Here is a 22,401-nt window from a genome sequence, read left to right as displayed (position 1 = left end):
AAAGCCTAAACGTCCATATAACCATATAGGTATTAGTTTATAAATATTTTAACTTGGAATAGTGGGAGCCACATATAATTGGAGGGAGTATTATCCATTCGACTATCTTCACCTTGTATATTTTCCCACGGCTACTTCCACTTTCAGCAAACGCAGTAACTCTCACTGCAAAAACCCTGAAATAATGCTCACATCATCTGTTTTTCGAAATTCAATCACCTCAATTTCAATCATTTCATCAACAAAAACCAAACCTAAATCATCAAAATCAAATTCGCTCAATAATTTCTCTTTTCAATTCCGAATTCGCGCCAATCTACAACAACAACAACAACCACTGTTACATCAATCTTCAAATACTGCAGAATTCGATGAGAGAGAAAAATCGAAACCTAGGGTTTTGCTTAATAGTATTAGGGTTTTGGAGTGGGATAAGGTCTGCGACGCCGTTTCTTCCTTCGCCGGTACTTCTCTTGGTCGTCTTGCTTCCAAGGTTTGTTCAATTTTCTCTCAAATTAAATTTTGTTTGAGTTTGATTTTTAGGGTTTTTGATTGAATTATCTTGTATTTGGTGAAGGAACAATTGTGTTCGTTTGATCAGACGTATGAGGAGAGCTTGATGTTGCTACGACAGACTAATGCGGCGGTCGAAATTCATAAGTACAATAATGCGATTATGGATTTCACTGGCCTTGATGTTTTTCTGGTTTGCACCTTTTTTTAATCTTAATTATGCTCACTTTTTTGTAAGTAGCAGTGTTAATATGAATTGGAACTCTCTTTATGGGCCTGGATAGATTTGATTATTAGCTGTTAAGAGCCGAAGTGGACAGCTTGACCTCGTATAGTTGTATTGAATGATTGTAATGTACTCTCTTCGAATATTCGTAGGAAAAAATAGTCTTATGTGTTGTTTTAGGCTTTATGAAAAAGTTGTCACTTTTCTTCTCTAAGAGTAGTAACAGATTAGGAATTTTCCTTAGATTAGCCCACTTAGTCTATGATGGGGAGAGGGTCAAAATGGCCAAATTATTGTTAATGTTTCCTTTTCCTTTTTAAGTTTATGTCGTACGCTTAATTATAAGGGATCAGGATACTGTGACGACTAATTCTAAATGGAGGGAGTAGCTTTCCCCCAAAATTTGACATGGAAACATTGCCATCGGATTTGATTTTGAAGATTATAGGTCATACTTGAAACTGTGTCATTGGATAATATGGAAATCCATTATCAGTTGATGCTAAGGTATTACACTTTTTTTTTTGTTCCATTGGTTGTACACATGTATGTGCCCGTTTAGTCCTGCAAATGGCAATGGGTCTGGTATTTGCTCTAAATTTTAAGTAAGGTGTCCAAATTTGAAATTCCTTGTGGAAACAGAAATTCTACATTATTCGTTGATTGTCAAATGTAATTTTATGTAGGGTTATAATTTTGATGTCTGTTATCTATAGTCAAGCTGCGTATGAGGGCATTGGTGTTTGTGCACAAAAGTTGCTGCTTCTAAGTTCTACCTAGGAGAGCAAATCCAAAAATTGAAAAGTAGCTCAGTGCCTCACTATGGAGCACAGGGTTCAACTATTTTTGAGCGGGCTTTGTTTGGTTCCATGTCCTCTTCAACTAAAGAGAATATTTGGCCTAGATAGCGGCAAATCTGCAGGGGGGTGACTAGCAAGATGAAGTGAGCTTACATGTACAGTGTACTTTTGAGATAATCTTAGTGTATAACTCATAGGTGAGGTCTGCTATAGACCATGCACGTAGAGGCACACCAGTGGTTGGACAAGAAGCTATGGCTGTTGCAGTTCTGCTACAGTTTGCAGAGGCTTTACAGACCAACATCAAAGGAGCAATTAAGGAAAACGCTGATATGCTTGATCGTTTCATGCCCCTAGCTGAGTTGGTAATATAAGATGAACCTTTTATATATGCTTTTATCTCTCAGCAATCGTTTGGATGGATAATCTTTAAATTCATTCTTTATCTCTATGTGCTCCTTCTTGCTTAATCACTGTCAGATATTGGACTGGGTCACCAACAAATCATTAGTCAAGTCAATACTGCAAGTGATCGATGAAGATGGCTATATCAAAGACACAGCGGTATGTTTCTGAGTGCTAACCAGTCAATTTTCTAGTGCTCTAGATAATGTTTTTTTTATTGTAAATAATTGTAATGCTAGTACTCCCTCCACATGATTTTAAAGGATGCTTTTCTCGAATCCAAGGAGATGGGGGGCAAAAATGGAGAGAGATATGAATGGAATAGGTGGAGTGAGGAGAGAGAAACAATTACCATGTGAGAATTAGAGTGAAAAGATGTGGTGGGCCTCATGTCCCAAAATAGAAGAAAAATGAAGTGACTGAATTTTTGTGAAATGCACCAAATGGAAAGTGAGTAAATCATTATGAATCAGAGGGGGTATTATCATGTATTTAACTAGATTTTTCTTTCTTATGATATCCTCTTTATTATGCTTTTAACTTTACGCTTGTTGAGAATCATAGCTGAGAAGTGTATTTAGAACTAGCAATAAGTGTGTATAAGATCAGAGATGAGAAATAGCCGTGGATGAACTATGGGATGAAATCTATTTGTAAAATGCAACCATAAACGGGAAGTGATTGTATGAAGCAAAATGGCTCAGTGTAGAAAGAAAGATTATTAAGGTGGTATTAAAGGAATATAAATTGTAGTGAGCTAGTAGATGCCTAGTATGTATTCTCTTTACTTATCTACGCATTCTACGGATTGATGTAGCAATGACTTTACCTGCTTTTCAAGTTACCTGAGCAGCTTTTATAGTCTAATCGTGTATTAACATTTACTGCAACAGAGTGGAAGGCTTAAACAAGCACGCTGGCGGGTTTCGGACCTTGAAAACAAAGTTAGGCCTTCTCTTGATTGGCATATCTAGCAAACTTGATATTGCATCAAAATAAAATTATCTGGAAACTTTATCTATTTACATGGTCTGCTGTTTTTGCAGCATTTTGTTCCTATGGCATTCTACAATTTGTGTTTATGGATAGTTTTGATTTGATCCATCTACATGTTACTGCATTGTTTTCTTTTTTGTAGCATTTTTTTTTATGTGCATTCTGCAATGCTTGTTTATGAATTTGCAAAGTGCTCGGGCATTATCCTTCCATTCTCTATCTCTTACTTCTGATAATTTCCAAATTTTATTTGCAGTTGCATCACTTAATGAACACTCTAATTGCAAATGAAACAAATTCACTGGTAAGCAATTTTTTTATATGCTTCTGTCGTATGCTTCGGAATTTAGTTCATCTAACATGTGATCAAATTCAGGAAGCAAGTAATGTTGATGGGAGATGGTGCATCAAATCAGGGGCAGGTCAAATTACAAGTTTTAAGGGGTTGCTGCTTTCAAGGTGAACTTTACATGCTGCTAAGATTGTCTATTTTTTTTTTTGGACTTGCAAATTATCTGAATCTTGTAATTTCTGTCCCTGGTTTACTTTATTTTACGTTTACGACATCCTTGGAGTAAAGGGGATACATGGGGAGGGGGTAGTAGGAGATAAACTAAGAAGAATGAAGGTGAGTGGAGGTGGTGTTGGAGGCTCCAACAGTTGGTAAACTTTCATCATTCATCTACAAACTGTAAAACCATTCTTGGATGTGGACCCCATGTGATGTACTTTCTGGCTACCTTTTCTTTTCTCTTATACTTTTGCTCTCACCCTTTCATACTCTTCCTCTCCTATGTCCTATCTCTCATACATGTTACTTTTTCCTTGGTTATGGTGAAAACATAGTGTAGATTAATCTGGAATCGAGTAGTACTAAGTTGCAAATTTATGACATACTACCTCTATTAGGAAATACTGTATCAATCTTCTTTTTTTAGTTAAAATTACCAACCATGACCTTTTTTTAAACTATTATTTAATTATAAAACATTTTATATAGTATTTTATTAGAATCTTCTACTTGTGTATTTTCAAAATTTCAACTTTTTAGAATTTTTATAAGTAATCAAAGATATTAACGGTCAAAGATTGTCTCGTGGACAGTGTAAGAGAAAACTTAATATATTATCTTGAGACGGAGTGAGTAGGTCACATAGTCATGGCCTCATGGGTCGTTCGGTGTTATCAATTGTTTAGCATTTTTACTTTAAGCCTTTTATCTATTGACTTCCAGCCTACAGTTAACATTTTGTAAAGAAAATATTGTTGGAAATAAGATCACTCCCGTCTCCTACTGTTTTACGTATGTCGGAGGTTATTGAGCATTTAGTTATAAACATCATCCTTTAATTTCTTAATGTTTGAATTCTGTCTTGATCCCTTTAAGACATTCTTATCATCCCTACTTAATCATCTTGTATTGCTACAGCGGAGCTGGTAGAGGAAACATTATAGAGCCCGTTTCTGCTGTACAGTTGAATGATGAGTTATTGGGAGCAAAGGCATCTGTAGCTGACGCAGAGACTGAAGTTCTTTTGGATTTAACAGAAAAGGTAGTACTAGCCTGATATGAACTCCCTTTACTTATATTTGTTTGACCTGGATAAGTTATCAATGACATGGAACTTTGCTATAATTGGCGCAGATTAAACTGGACCTTGATGACATTGAAAAAATGTTGAAGAGTGTTATTGCACTTGATGTTGTAAGTATAGCTTGTTGGTGTTTCCTCGCTTCTATTATCTTGTCCTTTTCAAGCTTGCATTGTTTGAAAGTCCTGTGGCAATACTGTTTGTCTATGCTTTTAAAATGAAGGTGTACATTCCAAACATTCAGCAAAAAGTTGTTTATTACATTGTCTTTCTGCTTTGTAAAGGATTTGTGATTAGCTAAACAAGTAGAAGTCTATCTGCTACTTCTAAGCATGCAAGTATCTATGTTTGCTTCTTATTGGACAACGATTTCGTTCTAGATGATATAATGTACTTTGGTTAAGCATAGTTTGTTATACTTCATCTTTAGATGTCTGAATATGTAACTTATTAAGACTAATATATATTTGAAAATCGAGAAGCAAGCTTTTCGTTTTCTATCCTATGTTTTGCTCCATAAAATAGACCCTTATGATAGTAAAATAATGCTCTGGTGCTTACATTGACAAACCTGATCACTACCATAATCTCTTATACTTGTTATTTCACTTTCAATCCAGGTAAATGCTAGAGCAAGTTATAGCCTGTCATTAGGAGGATCCTATCCTGAGTTACTTGTACTCGATGATAAGAATACTCCATTATCTACAGAAGACTTGCGTTTAGAAAATTCCGTCAAGACAAAGAAGCAATGGAGGTTGTGTCTTCCTAAAGCATATCACCCTCTTTTACTTCAGCGACATCGACATAATCTGCGGGAAGCCAAGAAGGATGTCGCTAATGCTATTGCTGTATGACTACTCGCACTTGCTCTTTCTATTGTTTTACCTTTCATGACAAAGATATGAATTTTGCTATACCAAGACTTCATTGGTCATCGCCCTTCACCTTTATTGGACTGAAGTCTAGCTAGGTTAAATATCATATACTCCCGCGATTTCAGAGTTCTTGTCCATATGGTCTTACAAATTCATTGAGCAGTGTAAATAATGAACTGAAATCAGCCAATAGTATGGTAGTCTTTTGGGAATGAATATAAGTTGATTAAGTAACATTTATTAATTATAGAAGACAATAGAAAAGGACAATTATTACAAACTGTAAAGGTGGACGTTGAATGGAGATTTCATATTTCTCTGCTTATCTAGTTCTTATTGGTATTGCCTTGACCAGCTGGGACTCGAACTCTAATTTCCTTAGGAAATCAGGAGAAGAAAAGTATATGGAAACAATTTCGGCCGGCAAGAAGTCACACAAGTCGATATTAAAATTCTACAAGAGAAGGTATTTTGCAGTTTGTAGAGATTTGCTTAAGAAAAGGTATTTATCAATTATCCAGATATTATAGTTTAATGGATTTGACATTGTTAGGTTACACAACTGGAGGAGGCTCACCCAGTTCCAGCTGATATTATGATTGCTAAGAATACAAGAGTTCTTCTTATAACTGGACCTAATACAGGGGGCAAAACCATTTGCTTGAAAGCGGTTGGGCTGGCTGCCATGATGGCAAAAGCAGGTAAACTCTTCTTTTCTGTCCTTTAATATGTATAATGGATATCTTATTTTTTTCTATTTTTCATAAAGTAATCTGGACCTATGTTTCACAGAAATGGACACAGATATGTGCACGAAAAATATGGCAATTTTGAAAATAATTTATTCTAAAATATGTGTGTATGAAAGTGTATCAGTGTCCAAAAATTGAATGTGGGACGCACACCTAATATGGTAGCCAGTGCTAGCTAAATCTGTCTGTTCCTCTTTTCTCTGCATATAAGAAATTCCGGATACGAGAAGATCATCAATAAGTGAAGACAGAAGGTGATATATAGGGTGTTGTTATAAAAAGATGATCCGAAGCAATAAACATATTTTTTTCGATTCTGTATATTTTGTCAGAATGATGTAACAAACAACAAGCTGAAGCCTGAATGATACTGAATAAGTGTAAGATGGAGCTTGAACGTGTCTATGTTACAGTTATATGATTAACGACTTCCCCTTGTTTTTCAGTTTTAGGCAGATGAATTGCTAATTTTTTCATTCTTCAGTTTATCTCTGGCTCCAGTATATGATGATTCTCTACATTTTAAAAGTTTGCAGACATATTTCTTAATTGTGGTTTGTAACATGAACAGGCTGTAGACTGTTCTTAGACTTTGTCACCACAAGTCAGTTTTTGTGCAGGTCTATTAAATATATATGGAGTTTGCACTTACGTATATTTCGCTTCCAAAGAAAGCATTAAAGATTGTATTATTGTTGAGTGTCTTATTAGGTCCTGCATATGTGCTGCACTCAGTGACATGTTAAACTGACTGAAATATACTGCATTAGTTGCTTCTGCCTTTTTTTTGTTGCAATAATGCATTAATAATATGTCTTATTTCAGGCCTGTATGTTGTATGTGCTGAACCAGCGCGGATCCCATGGTTTGATTCTGTCTTTGCTGATATAGGTGATGAACAATCATTGTCTCAGTCTTTATCGACCTTCTCTGGACACCTGAGGCAAATTAGTGTCAGTATTCAGCTTGATTTTTTTTTTCTTGTTGAATGAGAACATGTTCTTCATTTCATACATTTGAATTCTTTGAATGAATCAGTGCTTCTCTGTTACGGTATCTACTTTGATAAATTTAGACCTAGCTGATAGAGCTAATACTTCTTGAGAGATATTTCTGAATTTGTTTAGTTTTGGGCTTGTGGGACGACATTGAACCAGGTGACGCTAGGGCTGAATGTTGAGAAGGAGAAAGGGTTGGGAAGGAGACTGGCATCTGGTTGTTTCGCAAAAGGGGAGCTATGTTACTAAGACTCAGTTACTCATGTCGGACCGGAGTATGTCTCCAAGTGTCTGACGTGGCTATTTCACGAAATATGTCCATAATATTGGCGCAAAATAGATTGTCACAGTGTTATCATGTCCGAGAGTCGCTTGAGGTAAATGAAAGGTCTGAGTTATATAGGGGGGAGAAGGGTGGGTACTGGTAGGTTGGGGTCGTGTTGAATAGTAGCTTAACTAGGATGGTGGGAAACTGTGGTGGACTGGTGGTGAGCGAAGGGAGAAGAGGTCAATGGAGCGGTTAAGGGGTCGTAGGGGGAAGATTGGGGGAGGATTGGTAATGTTGGTTTGAGGTGATGCATGCCGATAAGGTGGGTTTGGTCCCGTGGGCTGCTGTGGGTGGGCAGCAGGGGGTTGGGTGGAGAGAGAAAAGAAGGGGGATGGGCGGAGATTGGAGAGGTAAAAAGAGGGCGAGGAATCAGCTAAATTTTTTGGAAAAAAAATATTGGGAACAATAAAAGACATACCACGTGACACTTTGAATCTCTTTAGCAGCGTAGTTTAGGTTAAGGACCGGTATGGAAAGACAACTCTTTAGTTGGGACCATTACTAGTTAATTGAAAGTTGAGACACTTCAAAGTTGACCAACCATAGTTGGGAGCGATATTGTCAATATTTTAAAAATAAATACTTAAAGAGTAATTAATTGATTGATTGAGGAAGGATTGCTGGTAATTAAAAAAGGTAAATTACTGCTGCATGTGATTATTAACCGAATGCATTGATTGAATGTCCTGGAGAAGGAGACTTTTTAAAATATCGTTTTAAATTTTGACTAGGGATGGCTACTCCAGGACTTTTAGTAGGGAGGTGCACATGGTGATGGGATGTTTCTGAATATTTGTCTTTCTTTTTGATTAGTAAGTTTTAGGTTATCTAGATGGGGATCTTGTTTACCAGTGAGTGCAGGTTACCTCCAGTTTTTTGTGCATTTTGCATTGTTACATAAAGTTGAGTGGTACTTTAGATGGTACTATGGTAGTTTCTAGAATAAGATTAAACAAAGTGGCGTTTGTCTATTGATGTATTCTAACTCATCAAAGTCATCTAGCGTGAAATAATATTCCTGTACAAAAAGCAAGATGAAGAATAGAGTTCTAATCAATCTTTTTTCTTGCTTATCACAGTCTCGGTTCTTGTTTCCTAGTTTGTCTAAATGATAGACCGTGATTTCTATATATGCATGTTGGGGGGGGGGGGGAAAGGGGGGGGGGGACATGGACATATTTATTGTGGTTGTCTCAAAAATCCCTGGTTTGGTGTTTTATCCTTTAATTGCTTGCCACTCACTGCTAAATAGATTGCTTCAACGGTTCAATCTCAATTGTTAAACCTAATTTCTACTGTACGGCTCACACAGGATATACAAGCTAGGTCGACCAATCAGTCCCTGGTGCTTTTGGACGAAGTATGTACTTGTGATTCATGTTGATAGCCATTTTAATTTCCTATGACATCATTTTTATTACTCTTTTGATGCATTATCTGATGTTCTGCAACACAATGGAACTGGTAGGTAAGTTTGTTTTGTCTATATATAGTTGAAGCTAAGAGTGATGTCTGTTCAATGACATATCAGCATCTCCTCAAGCTAAAAAGACATCTTTCAGAACTGACAGCGGTTTGTTCTTCACATTTGCAGATTGGCGCTGGCACTAATCCTTTAGAGGGAGCAGCACTTGGCATGTCTATTCTTGAGTCATTTGCTGAAGCTGGAGCTTTACTAACCATAGCCACAACACATCATGGAGAACTCAAAACCCTCAAGTACAGGTATATTACTGAAGAAGACTATCAGTAAGACAGTAATATCCAAGTGACTTAAGAGTCATAAGTCTCTCTCTCCTGTCTCTGTTTAAGTCATTTATATGTTCATCTACATATTCTGCAACACCTTGCTCCTGGCGCATAATGTCTGGAAAGCTTTGATCCCTTCAGAAGACTTGATGTTTTCGTTTGCGAATGTCTTCTTGACAGCAATGACGCGTTTGAGAATGCATGCATGGAGTTTGATGATGTCAATTTGAAGCCAACTTACAAGATTCTTTGGGGAGTTCCAGGTTGCTATAAATAGCATAATCATCTATTAATTCTTGATAACTAAGAATTTTTTGTCTGCTGTTTTTCTCCCCCCACCCCCCTGCCCTGGTATTGTGCACCATGGTCCTCAAATCATTTTGGGACTAAGGCTTTGTTGTTTGTGTTGTATTGTGCACCATTGGTGAAGGCCAATAAATTCCTTGCTATCAAATTTTTCTTCTTGCCTTCGGGGCTTTTAGTTTAAATTAGATCTTCTTGGATAAGGTTTTGTGCCGGGTCCGAGTTACCTTGTTTCTGTGCCCACTCACCCTGTTCAAATTTGTTAAAGAATGTTTCTGGGACATGCTAATACTGTGATGTTTTAATTGCAGGACGTTCAAATGCTATAAATATAGCAGAAAGGCTCGGGCTGCCTAATACTGTCATAAATAATGCTCGTGGACTATATGGAACGGCCAGTGCAGAAATAGATGAGGTAAATTATAGATATTTCTTTTCTCTTGTTATGCTCTCTGTAATTGCTCTAACAGAGAGGAATATTTTAGGGGAAGATGAAAGTTTCTTGGGAGAAACCCTGGAACTGTAATGTCTCTCTTGTATTGCTTCCGCAGTGGAAATTTTACTTGTACACTTCACATCAGTTTGTTCTTGTATTATATTAGCAGTATAATACCATGCAAAGCACATCTCTTTCTCACAGTGCGTTGATTTCCTTCACTTGGTTCTGCTTAGCATTTTATTAATATCAGCACCAACACAAATACCAGCTACAAAATTGTACTCCAATATTGAATCTATCTTGCTGATGCTGGGCTTGGGGAGCTTAAGAGTTGTGCAGCCTGCTTTTAGGCTCTAACCAAAAATTATTATTGGAAAGGTTAAAGAACATTTTTGGAAAATGCAGAAAACGTAATAAGGTTACATAGTGCTATAACTATTGCAAGTGTGTCAAATCATTTCTTCTGTGCTTCCAAACTTGATGTTGTAGACATTATGAACGGTACTTCTATTCCCTCTTTTTTTTCTAAATTTAATGTGGTTTGAAATCTGAATATGCGTATTACCATTTGGTGATGGTTTGACAAAGAGAAAAGTTATATGAGCAGATAGTCTTACAACCCCTAAACTGTTTACTATCATGGCTGCCTGTTTACTTGTCCTGATCAGCATTTTTTATGAATTAATCTTCACATATACAAAAGATGTTTTTTCAATGTTGCAGGTCATATATGATTTGGAGAAGTTCAAGCTAGATGTTGAAGAATATATAGACGAAGCACAACATTATCTGCGGTGAGAATCGTTCTAGCTTTTAGGTGATGCAGATTATATTTTTTTAGAGAAAGAGTGAGCTGATATCTTTCTTTAAAAAAAAACATTTGCATGTGGAGATTGTGTAGAAAGACTTTGAGCTATTCATTCCTGGCCTTCATTGATAATGTGCCTTGTGTGCTATACCCATTTAGGGTGTATCCTTTTCACCTGAAGCTGAATTAAGTGAACTTAGTCTAGCTGTGAATTAACCTTGCCCTTGTGTGCTATACCCATTTAGGGTGTATCCTTTTCACCTGAATCTGAATTAAGTGAACTTAGTCTAGCTGTGAATTAACCTTGCCCTTATTGTATCTAATATGAACTTATCTCTCTGGAAATAATTTTCTTAAGGTGAAAACAGAGCCTTGGTTGTCTATAAGAGCTGCGCTTGATCTGTGATTCTGTTAAGGTGTCTTTTACTCATCCTCAGCTGATTGCTTCTGTAGGAAACCTATCTATAGTGGGCAGCACTGCTTCCCATTTCTGGTCCAAAGGTTTAAACCCCTTAACTCGCATTCTTCAATCAAAGAGATATTTTAATAATATGTTATCGTCATTGTCTAGACTCTAGAGTCAATGAGATCCCATTATTTTAGGATTTCAAACTTTTAGAACAGCTTAAACTCTCAGCTTTTCTTTATGGTCAGTGATGACGCACTGTGTGACCATTTTAGTGTCTTAGGATTGAATTATCCTTGGTTAATCATGTTCCTCTCTGCTCTTTTCTTTTCCCTTGCTATTTGGGTGATTTGAGTTTACCGACTACTGACAACCTTTGCATTCCCTGGAACTATATGAGTTTGCTTTCACCTGTCTCTCTGTAGTGAGTTTAGTGACTGGACAATAGTAAATAATGCTAGTTCTTGACATCAATTGTCATCTTGCTTTCCTGTTCTATCTGTTTGTGTTGGGAGGGATGTTAGGCTGTTGAGGGAGAAGTGAAATATAGAACCTAATTAGCATATCTACACGTCTTTGTTAATAGGCTTTCCAGAGATCTTCATGAGAAAGTACAGGACGTCCAGAGAAAGCTTGACGAGCATAGTTCTGATTCGAGATATAGACTGATGCAACAAATATTAGATTTTGCATCAATGGCACGTTCAGCTCTTCACAAAAAGATGCGTCAGTCTCGTGCTTCTGCACGTAAAAGTCCCCATCCTGAAGAAGCCAACACACATCCGCCTATTACGCCAGCTAACAGTCAGCATTCCGCAACAGGTGCTAATCGTCTCACCCTAGAGAATGGAAGTGCATCTTCTGTTGAGGAGGTCAAGGCATCAACATCAGGTATAACTAATCAATAATTCCTTTGCTTTCACATACTTCCTCTTTAATTTGTGGTATGCGTATGCTATTCCTGTACTTGCTCCCATTTTTCCCTTCTAAATGCTTGTGCTATACTTTAGATAACCATCTAATGAAGGGGCATATTTGAGAATCAAAATTTACTACTTAAAAAGAAAGGGAAACCTCTAAATGTAAAAAGGACCCCGATTTTAGGACAGAAAGGGAAGATATTAGAGTAATTGTTTATTAGTGCTTGCGGCCTATAACAGTTTTTCCTCAATTTTCTAACAAGCTGCTGTCATTGAAGGTCCAGAGAGAAAATCTATATTACCCAAGGTTGGTGACACTGTGCAAGTTTCTTCCCTTGGGACGAAGGCAACAGTTCTTAACGTGGAACCGTCGAAAAAAGAGATATTAGTGCAAGCTGGTAAACTGAAGTTGAAGTTGAAAGTATCTGCTATTAAGTTTTGATTGGTTAAAATGTTGCGCAGTTGTGCAAATTGATAGTTAATGGTGAAGTAAACATTGAAACGGTTGAAGTGTTGAGGACCGTTCTGTCGCCAGTATGGTGATGCAGTTGAAAAGAAAGATATCACTATATCAGAGCATTTTCTAGGGTAGACTCGTAGAGCCATATGAATATATGATGGATTGGTGGTGCACTTCGAAAGAAAAAAAAATCTGCACAGCTTTTTTAGGGTAGACCGGTAGAGCAGTATGGTGGTGCATTTGGAAAGAAAGGAACGGTACATTTTTATTTTTTAGGGTAGACCTTACTCATGAGTTCTGGTGCTTTTATTTAAGGTTATTGTATAGCTGCAGTCAAGCATTAGATCATTGATGACATAAAACTTCTGTTAATTTTGTAGAGAAACTGTTGGTGTTAGGTGTATTGTGTATATTAAAGCTGTAGGGCTATTTATTCTTCAGCCAAAAAACAAAAGCTGGAATGGGTAGCCTCTTTTGTATAGAAATATATGTATAGAAATATATGTATGTATAAAAAACAAATAATTGATTTCAGCCCTCTTTTGTAAATGGGTAGCCTCTCTTGTATAGAAATATATGTATGTAATTTATTCCCTCGATAATCAAGGTTGGCCTAGTGGTTGTATGGTCCTCCTTCCATCTCTGTGATAGGGATTCGATTCTCACCCTTTACAAGAAGGATCTCCAATTGCCTCCCTTCCTTGCAAGGGAATTCTCCTTACCTTAAAAAAATATAATTTATTTCCTCTATTCCTCAAAAATTGCTTCATTTATATTTTATTATTAACTTTATTTTGTTCTTTTGTGTGTGGGAAGGAGAAATGGTAAAAGAGGTTATGTTAATTGAGTTGCTAAATAGCGTTCTACTTCTTCTTAGTAACGTCTTAAATACACCAAAATATATACATTGTCGTAATTCCATGTATTTTATACTCATTCCCATACCTTTTGCTTGATTTTTTTTTTTTTACGGGAATTGAGGTGAGTAGAATCTAAGTAGAGGTAAAGAATGTTTCTCTACCTAAATAAATGTTGTGGGAGTAAAAGAAATTGATTTAGGAGAGAGAATGGAGAATAATTTACATTAACGATCCGTTTAGTACGGCGTAAAACATTTTCCTCAAAAATTATTTTCCTTTATTTTCAATTTTAGATTGTTTGGTTTGCAAAGGAGGATAAAAACATTTTCCCTAGGAGTAAAATTCCTCTTCTAATGATGAAAAATTATTTTCCTTTCAAGATAAAGGGAAAATAATTTTCCTTCCTTTTCCTTATTTATCTTGTACACTCCAAAGTTTTCCTTTCATTTCTTTATTTTTCTTACATAGAACTAAACAACGAAAAAACTTGTTTTCGAATTTTGTTTTCCATTGTAAATTTATTTTCTATGAAAATCATTTTACACTAAAAATGTTCTACACCCAACCAAACGGAGCCTAAATGTATAACTAGTTCAACCCTTGGGTTGAATAAACAAAATAAAAAATAATTCCAATAAGCAAATAAATGAATAATAATGGTGGCATAATTTTCTAATCAAATCATGGAAATATGTAAATAAAAAAAGAAACAAACGCTATATATTTGGGCACCAAAAACGAAAACACATACTACACAAGAACTGACTATATTAAAATAAATCGACTATGTCATTCAAAAATTGATTATGTAAGAAAATTGAATATATTTATTATAGTTCATTAGGTTTTCAAGATCATATTAATTTATGACCAACAGAAATGTCCACATTAGAGTACATGACTTTGTCAAATGTGTCATCAATTTCGTAGCACTCCCCCTCCATAGATAACCAAGATAGGTATGCTATATGTATACTAGGCCCTAATTTTTTAGGTTCAAATGAAATGAAACGAGTTGAATGGAATTGAAGTAAAACCGTAAAAGGAAGGTAATTGAACTCAATTAAAGTAAAATTATAAGAGGAAAATAATTGAACATAACAAAAATGAGCTGAACTGGATTGAACTGAAATTGTGCCCAAAAAAACAGATTCTTAGGCCCTGTTTTCTTCGGCATAAAATAGCTGGACTGAACTGAACTGATCTGAAGTGAACTGAATTGAACTGAACTGAACTGAATTGAATTGAACTGATCTGAACTGAACTGAACTGAATTGAACTGAACTGAACTGAAATGAATAGTGATATGTGAGAGTAAAAGTATTGTCAAGAGCTGAACTGAACTGAACTGATCTGAACTGATCTGAACTGAACTGAATTGAACTGAACTGAAAATAAGCTGGGGAGAACAGGCCCTTAGTATTACCTCCGCTTTTTTTTATTTGCTATATTTTTCTAAAATGGTTGCTTTTTTTACTTGTTATATTGTTTCAACTTTCCTTATTAGAAAACTTGGCCCACCAAAAAGTAATCTTATTATATTTGTTTCTTTCTTTTTCCATCCAAAAGTAGTAAGTATACAAAAAAAAATGAAAAAAGACATCTTAAAAACTAGTGAAAACAATAATATAATACTTATATAAAAAAAATGGGAGGGAAAAGAATATCCCTCAAACTTAAACTTAGAGAAGTATAAATGTGTCATGGATATCCCCTGACATCATAGTGACTCCAAACTTGAAAGAAAAAAGTGAAAAGTTTATCTTTCTCATCATCAAACTACAGCCGAAAGAAGCTTTGCGCACAACTGCACAAGTCACATGATGTCCACAAAAGTAACCCATTATTAGCTATAGCTTTAATAGCAGATTAGCAGCCTCTTCTTGGTTTAAAGCAATTAAAAAGATTTTGCACTTCTATTCTATGAGTAGCCAACTGTATTAATTTTTGTTAGGCTTGGTTTGTGCATATTTCATCCGTTTGTAACTTGTTAGTTGTCTTGTTCACTTGATATTTACACTATTATATTTTAACAATGAAGTACAATTTTACTGATTAATAGAGATAAATGTTATTGATCAATGGAAGACTACTCCATTAATCAGTAGTAACACATTTAATAGCGTTTTACATAAGAATCCAAATTGATAGTAGTTTCATGTATGGTAATGTAACGACTGGATTCGAATGTAAAAGGCAAAGAAATTATACAAGGCGAACTAGGCGTATAGCTTATAGATATGTGTAGTCACTTTTAACACGAAATACCCAAAGATGCTAAAGAAAAATGTCCTAATGCAATGCAATTCAATTCAACTTGGATTGAATATGAATTGCTTTATTTTCTTATTCCCCATTCTATGCCTTGATGTTTCTTTATGTAGATAATCCTACCAAAAATCAACCTGGCTAGCACAAACAAGAAACAACTATCATATCTTTCGAACTAGTGAGACCTATGAAATTAAAGCAAGCAAGTCTATTTAGCTGCTTGTTCTACATCATTATCATGCAAAACACACTCTCCATCATTCAGACCCCTAAAGTCGACGGTGTAATCCAAGAAGAAGAACAAGATAACCAAAGTTATGCTGCTGCCGAACATAGGTATAGGACCAAAGATCCAAAGAAACAATGGGAAAGAGAAGTAGAAGGCACGCAGACCGAGGGACCAGAAGTAGCCTCCCCTGTTAACAATACTCCCCACGTAGTCTGCTGGCAAGTAAGGGGAAGATATCTTCTTCAGGGGCACATTGATGAGGATGCTAGCATGGCTATAATACCTTATTGATTGCACATTTAATAAGAACGCCAAGAGAAAGCAAACCAAGATGCTGAAAAACTTTACAGAGAATCCCATTTGGCTCGCGTCCCCTAAAACAAGCCCAAACATGTTGCTAGTCCCTCGGCTTGTCATTAGAACGGCGATTACTGAGCTGAGCATTATGGCTGTTGATGCCAAGAGGGTTGATGCCATTATGTTATTCCTTAGTGTTTGCACTGCTAACACTGCATTCTTTGTGTCCTGCATGTTCATTGAAGTCTTTTAGTATATACCAATAATTAGAAGTAAAACATATAGTTGTGGGAATCAAAGAGACTTTGGCGAATATTACATATTTCTTTCATTTAGGGGGAAGGGGTAAGAAATGATACAAACTTGTGTATCTTGCAGTCAGTTATTGTATTTTCGCTTAAAAAACTGTTATGAACTAGCATAACTTGGACTGATTAAGGACAAGATTTAACAAGTAAAATCAGAGTTGAATAGATAATTTTCTGGAAACTGATGATAGAAGGATAAATACAAGCTTTCGAGAGGCTTGCTTTCTCCCAAAAGAACTCTTAAAAGTTCACTTAAAACCACTCATCAAAATTCAGCATGTCTTTCCCTTTCTCCTTACCTCTATATATAGAGTATTTCCCTTAATAATCTACCTAGCTTATTCCCCAAGCTACTAATCAAGATAATACCAAAATTACCCTCCGCCTAATATCAGTTCATTACAAAAACGCACCTCCTTCTCCCAAATCCACTTTTATACAAAAAAGGTTATATAGAGATCTTCATCGAACGAGAGAGAGGATGATGGTAGGGAAAACTCTAATACAAAATAACAAACTAGTTACTCTTTTTTTTTTTGTTCCTTTAGAGATCACTTCTCTAAATAGTGTAACTCTTTTTATAACACCGGGAAAAGAGGGTGTTTTTTCTTTGTTTTATGGCCATTAGGAGATGATTAACGTTCCTCATAACTAATATACAAGTGGAGACTGGAGAGTGTATGTTTACTTAGTTGATGAAGTCATGTAGGGTAGTACATGACCTAGATCAGGTCTCGTCAATATCATTGCTCTTGTGGCTCCTTATACGGCTATACCCCAAAAAAAAGAAGATACAAGTCGAAAGGAAAATCAAATCTTGGGACGTAATCTACATAGGAGCACAGTGTCAACTATTGGTGTTTGGGCGTATATTACTTTCGCATAAGCTCGTTTCTTTTTCATATTAGTGGTTTGTAAGTGAAAATGAGAGGGTGAATAGACACATTCAGATAAGTTTTGAATGCACTTCTCGAATAGGTTTACACGATTAGTCTTTTATGAAACCTAAGTAGGTCAAACACTTCTTACTTAGGAATGGACCACATCTGCATTTCCCTCTCTTCAACATTTCCCTCTCCATCCCATACGGCCATAATAGATTAATCACATGTTTTTGGCCAAATTTTTAAGATGATTATCTTTGTGGGTCCTTTTTGTTGGTTGTAGCTTGAAAAGTGGATACAACGAGTTCTATATTTCCCCTAACTTTGTTCTTATTTTTCTTATATTGATGTCCCCAAAATATTGTGTTGCACAGTCCCTTTTATGGTCATATGGTCCTACCGTTTCGCCCTCGTATCAACTCCACCTGGTAGAAGTCATAAAAGTTAACACAAGGGAAATGGACCTTTTTTTTAGAAACTCAAGAATAATTGTTAGTTGTGTAAAAGAAGGAAGGAGTGAGACCATAGGGATTGGTGAGAGTGATACCATTGAAACATAAGAGGTTAATTTACTCTAGAATAGTTATTACCCAGCATCTAGAATCAAATGTACTTTTTCTCTATCTCTTAAACAAAAAATTATCAATTATCTCCAATCCAAACTACTATGCAATAAACAAAATACCCATCAACTACAATCACATTCACTTTTCTACAACAATAACTAAAAACACGATTCCAAACTTCGCTCTCCTAAAACTATGTCTCGCTTCATGTGTGTGTGTGTAAGCAATGGGGGGCGACGGGAGTATAATCTTCATGGTCTTTACTAGCTCAAATGTATCTTGCATTTGTACAAGTACAATAGTGATGCTTTGTTTTTGTTCTTTTGACCAAGGAAAGAAAAACTAAGTGAACCTCCTACCGCGGAGGCCAACCTAACAACAATACTGATGCTTTGTGTTTAGATGCAAATAAATTACTTGGTAAGAAAATTTATTAATAAGGAATTGAAGATATGGAAGGATATGGAAGGTCAAATGTCTGTTTTGGAGACTGTGTAAAAAAACAAGTACTATACTCCCTCCGTTTCCTAAAGATCTTCCCTCTTTCCGTTTAAGGGTGTTTCCAAAAGATCTTCCCTCTTTTGCTTTATTCCTTATTTGGCAAAACAAATTTCCCTATTTACCCTCTCATGTCACTATCATATGGTCCATCCTTACATTATTAATTCAATTTTACTCCCTTTCTCTCTCCTACTTTAACCCATTTTTATTTGTTTATTTATCTTGACTCCTTTCTCTCTCCTACTTTACTCACACCATGCCCCACACAACTTGATTTTTCTTGGTATCTGTAGGAACAGTAAGTGGGAAGATCTTTAGGAAATGGAAGGAGTACTATATTATGGGACGAAGGGAGTATATACAGAACTCTTGGTGGTAAACATGCTAGAGGGGAAATTTGGTAAATTAATTTAGTATGGGCTCTACACAACTAAATAGTCCATTTCACATTTCATGCATCCTTGAGGATTCATATTCAATTGCACATGAAAAAATAACCATAAAATTCATGAATTAAGCCAATATATGCATACCATTATGATTTATGAACTAAAAATAAAGTTAAATTAGATATATATTCTGAGCTGATTATCAAAAAGTACTAACATAAAATTCATCAAATGAAACGAATCATACAAAGTACCAGCATGCACCCCCGAAAAAAAAATACAACAAACACCCACTATTTCTTGTTTTTACTATGAACTTTATTTTTTACTAACTTCAAAAAATGCTGATAAATATGAAAATTAAAAATAAAACCTTGGAAAAAATTAACAAGATTAGTACCAAAAATGAAAAATATAAGGAAAATACCTCCATCATAGCTTCAACCCAGAAACGTCGATTAATTGCATGAATTCCAACAACAGTTTTTGTGGGTTGTTTGATGATTTTATGAAGAAGCCAAACATGATAACCCGCCATTATCATTAAACCCAAAGGAACTAAAAGATAATCAAGCAATTGTTCCTTCATATTTTTAACTTATTTTCTTAAACCCACTTTTTTCTAGATTTTTTAACTAGCACAAGAAATATTTTGATGGATCAAAAAATTAATGAACTTTGAGGAAATTCCCACCTTATACCCTGTTTTTCTTTTTTTTACCTTAAATGTTGAAGAACAGAAAAAGAGAAGGATTTAAGAAAAAAGGGGAGAAAGAAGAAAAGAGAGGTGTCCAAGTGTAAGACGATATGAATATGCAAAATGTTTGGAGGAAAAAACTGAGGAAGTTTTTTTGGAGTGTTTAATATAAGTAGGAAGATGGGCTTTGCTTTCTCTATTTATTGATTTTGGAGTGTCAGTTAGTTTTATGATTCCCACCAAACATCTCCATAGACCATAAGAATCCACCGCCGCTACCTTTAATTTTTACGATTGGTCTTATAAAAGATCGCCTATTTTTGATTTAAAATTAGGTAATGGTCCAAGTTCAATGTTAAAAAGAGAAAATATTATATATTTTGATATTGTAACTAGTTAAATCTATGTAGAGACTACTGTAAACTATTTTGTAACCAATTTAATCGATTCAGTAATGATATTTTTTAACCCATTCAATGACTAATTTAATCCATTTAACGACTAGTTTAATCCATTTTGTAAGACTATCGAGTTATTTTTTGAAACTGTATGTTGTAGTTCGAGAATCAAAAAAAAAAAAAAAGGAGAAGAGAATAGATACCTAGAATAGTGTTAGGTTAGAGTAAAATGGAATAGGATGGACTTGGTAGACAATTAGTATTAGATTTGTCTATTCTAATAACTTGTGTAACTTTTGTTGTGATTTCAAATCATTTTGGTCTTTTAGGGGGAAAATAACTTTAACTAAGATCAATTTGGTGTGACATATGAATAAAATACGAAGAATTATATTTCTCTAAATTTTAATTCGATGTATATGAGATTGAAAAAGAAATAGGGTTTAATTTTCAAAGCCTTTGTAACAATGGGTTGGGTTGGGTCGGGTCGGGTTGGGACGAGAGCTAGCTTGGCATGGCACGAGTTGGGCTCAGCGCAACACGAGCCGACTTTTGGCACGACACGACACGAGAGGCACACTCATAAGTCATGGGTCGTGCATGGACAACATTTTAAAATTTTGACAAGAGTGCAGAATTAGCACGGCTGACTGCCCCACCAGTTGGCACACTCTTGAGCAGAAAAGATCCACAAAATATAAAATTCCTAGTGAGGTACGAGTCGCCCGGCATGGGTCTGACTGTGCATGTACCTTATTTTTTGAAACTGGGCATGACACGACTTTGTCTTGGCTCGTTCTAGGCTCGGCCCACCTCTGGCTTCGCAAGTGGGTTGTTGCGCCACGATCCCTGCCAAACTTTAGCCTTCGTAGTGCTCTCGGGAGCACTAAGTATGTACCTGAAACTTATCTCAGGTAGCGGCAGAACTAGGGGGTTGGGATGGGCCATGGTCCCCCACTCCCCCCCATGATTTCAGAAATCTACTATATTTTGTAAAAATATACACTACATATACCATACCATAGTTGATATAGAATATTATGTTAGTATTTGTGACTTCATGTCTAGGGTCCAAAATTTATTGCATTTTGATATGACATACTTGCAAGAAACATGGTTCGGTCTGTGCATGGACCTTGTTTTTGAAACTCGACATAATACGACTTCGTCTTGTCCCGTTCTAGGTGCGGTCCGCCTCTGGCTTGGCACATGGGTCGTCGTACCGTGACCCCTGTCCAACTTTAGCCTTCGTAGTACTCCCGGGAGCATTAAGTTTGTACCTGAAACTTATTCCAGGTAGTAGCGGAAGTAGGGGTTGGGGTGGGCAATGGTCCCCGATGATTTCAGAAATCTACTATATTTTGTAAAACTATACACTACATATACCATAACATAGTTGGTATAAAATATTAATTTAGTCTTTGTGACTTCATGTCTAGGGTCTAAAATTTATTATTTGCATTTTGATATGATATAATTGCAGGAGACATGGATCGGGTCTGTGCACGGACCTTATTTTTTGGAACTCGGCATGATACGATTTTGTCTTGGTCCGTTCTAGGCACGGTCCACCTCTGGCTTGGCACGTGGGCCATCGCGCTACGATCCCTGTCCAACTTTAGCCTTCGCACTAAGTTTGTACCTGAAACTTATCCCAGGTAGTGGCAGAACTAGGAGGCTGGAGTGGGCCATGATCCCCCATGATTTCATAAATCTTCTATATTTTGTAAAAGTATACCCTACATATACCATACCATAGTTGGTATACAATATTGTTTTAGTCTTTGTGACTTCATGTCTAGGGTTCAAATTTTATTACTTGCATTTTGATATGATATACAGATCCCCTAGTACTAGTGCTCTCTCTCACATTTTTTGCACATTTTACATTTTACTCATTTACGTACAAATTTGCAAACAAAAGTGCAAAATATGCTCCCAGGAGCACCTAAAATGTGTATCTAATTTTATACAGTACATAGTAAGGTTAAGTTATGAAAATGGTCTCAGGGTAGAAATATACATTCCCACTCAAAACGAAAGCATGACGATTATGGAAACAAAAACAAAAAAGTATTTTTTTTCAGTATTTTATTATTTTATAATAAACATAATTAGTATATGTATTAAGTTTATAGAGAAGGTATTGTGTCAGACTCGTCTGACACAATGGAAGTGGTCGGACCAGCCTGACCAACAACCAACTGAAAGAATAAAGGAACGAACTGAAAGAATAAAATAACCAACTGAAAGAATAAAATAACCAACTGAAAGAATAAAGTAACCAACTGAAGGATAAATCAACCAACTGAAAGAATAGACCAACAAACTGAAAGAATAATTCGACTAACTGAAAAAAAAAATTCGACTAAATGAAAGAAAAATAAAACCAACTGAAAACATTAAACTCAAACAATAAACAAAAGAG

General features: G+C 35.8%; 2 protein-coding genes across 9 annotated transcripts; one reads left to right on the top strand and one right to left on the bottom strand.

The window, feature by feature from the left end:
- Nucleotides 1–102: 102 nt before the first annotated feature.
- LOC104888114 (uncharacterized) lies at nt 103–13,107 on the top strand. Of its 8 annotated transcripts, none has more exons than XM_048640829.2 (20): nt 106–493; nt 578–706; nt 1,737–1,904; nt 2,020–2,103; nt 2,838–2,888; nt 3,197–3,244; nt 3,317–3,399; nt 4,370–4,493; nt 4,586–4,645; nt 5,153–5,383; nt 5,793–5,876; nt 5,964–6,111; nt 6,988–7,115; nt 8,801–8,848; nt 9,083–9,213; nt 9,418–9,500; nt 9,852–9,955; nt 10,703–10,773; nt 11,780–12,084; nt 12,377–13,107. In XM_048640829.2, the coding sequence occupies exons 1-20, from the start codon at nt 185–187 to the stop codon at nt 12,553–12,555; spliced, it is 2,568 nt and encodes an 855-aa protein (XP_048496786.1). In that variant the 5' UTR covers nt 106–184; the 3' UTR covers nt 12,556–13,107. The 8 variants fall into 8 exon arrangements, 7 of the variants coding, with proteins under 7 accessions (XP_048496790.1, XP_057249460.1, XP_048496787.1 ...); XM_010672981.4 differs by having other exon boundaries at nt 108–493; nt 12,392–13,107; XR_008968621.1 differs by lacking the exon at nt 12,377–13,107 and having other exon boundaries at nt 103–493; nt 10,683–10,796; nt 11,780–11,921.
- A 2,489-nt stretch (nt 13,108–15,596) lies between these two features.
- LOC104888113 (hypothetical protein) lies at nt 15,597–19,784 on the bottom strand. Its single transcript, XM_010672980.4, has 2 exons — nt 19,306–19,784; nt 15,597–16,458 (listed from the first exon to the last, which is right to left on the bottom strand). Exons 1-2 carry the CDS (start codon nt 19,465–19,467, stop codon nt 15,913–15,915), a joined length of 708 nt encoding a protein of 235 aa, XP_010671282.1. The 5' UTR covers nt 19,468–19,784; the 3' UTR covers nt 15,597–15,912.
- Between the last annotated feature and the right edge of the window lie 2,617 nt (nt 19,785–22,401).

The sequence above is a fragment of the Beta vulgaris genome, chromosome 3 (genome assembly GCF_026745355.1).
Source record: "Beta vulgaris subsp. vulgaris cultivar EL10 chromosome 3, EL10.2, whole genome shotgun sequence".
Lineage (NCBI taxonomy): Eukaryota > Viridiplantae > Streptophyta > Magnoliopsida > Caryophyllales > Amaranthaceae > Beta > Beta vulgaris.
This window is presented reverse-complemented; position numbering and strand designations above follow the sequence as displayed.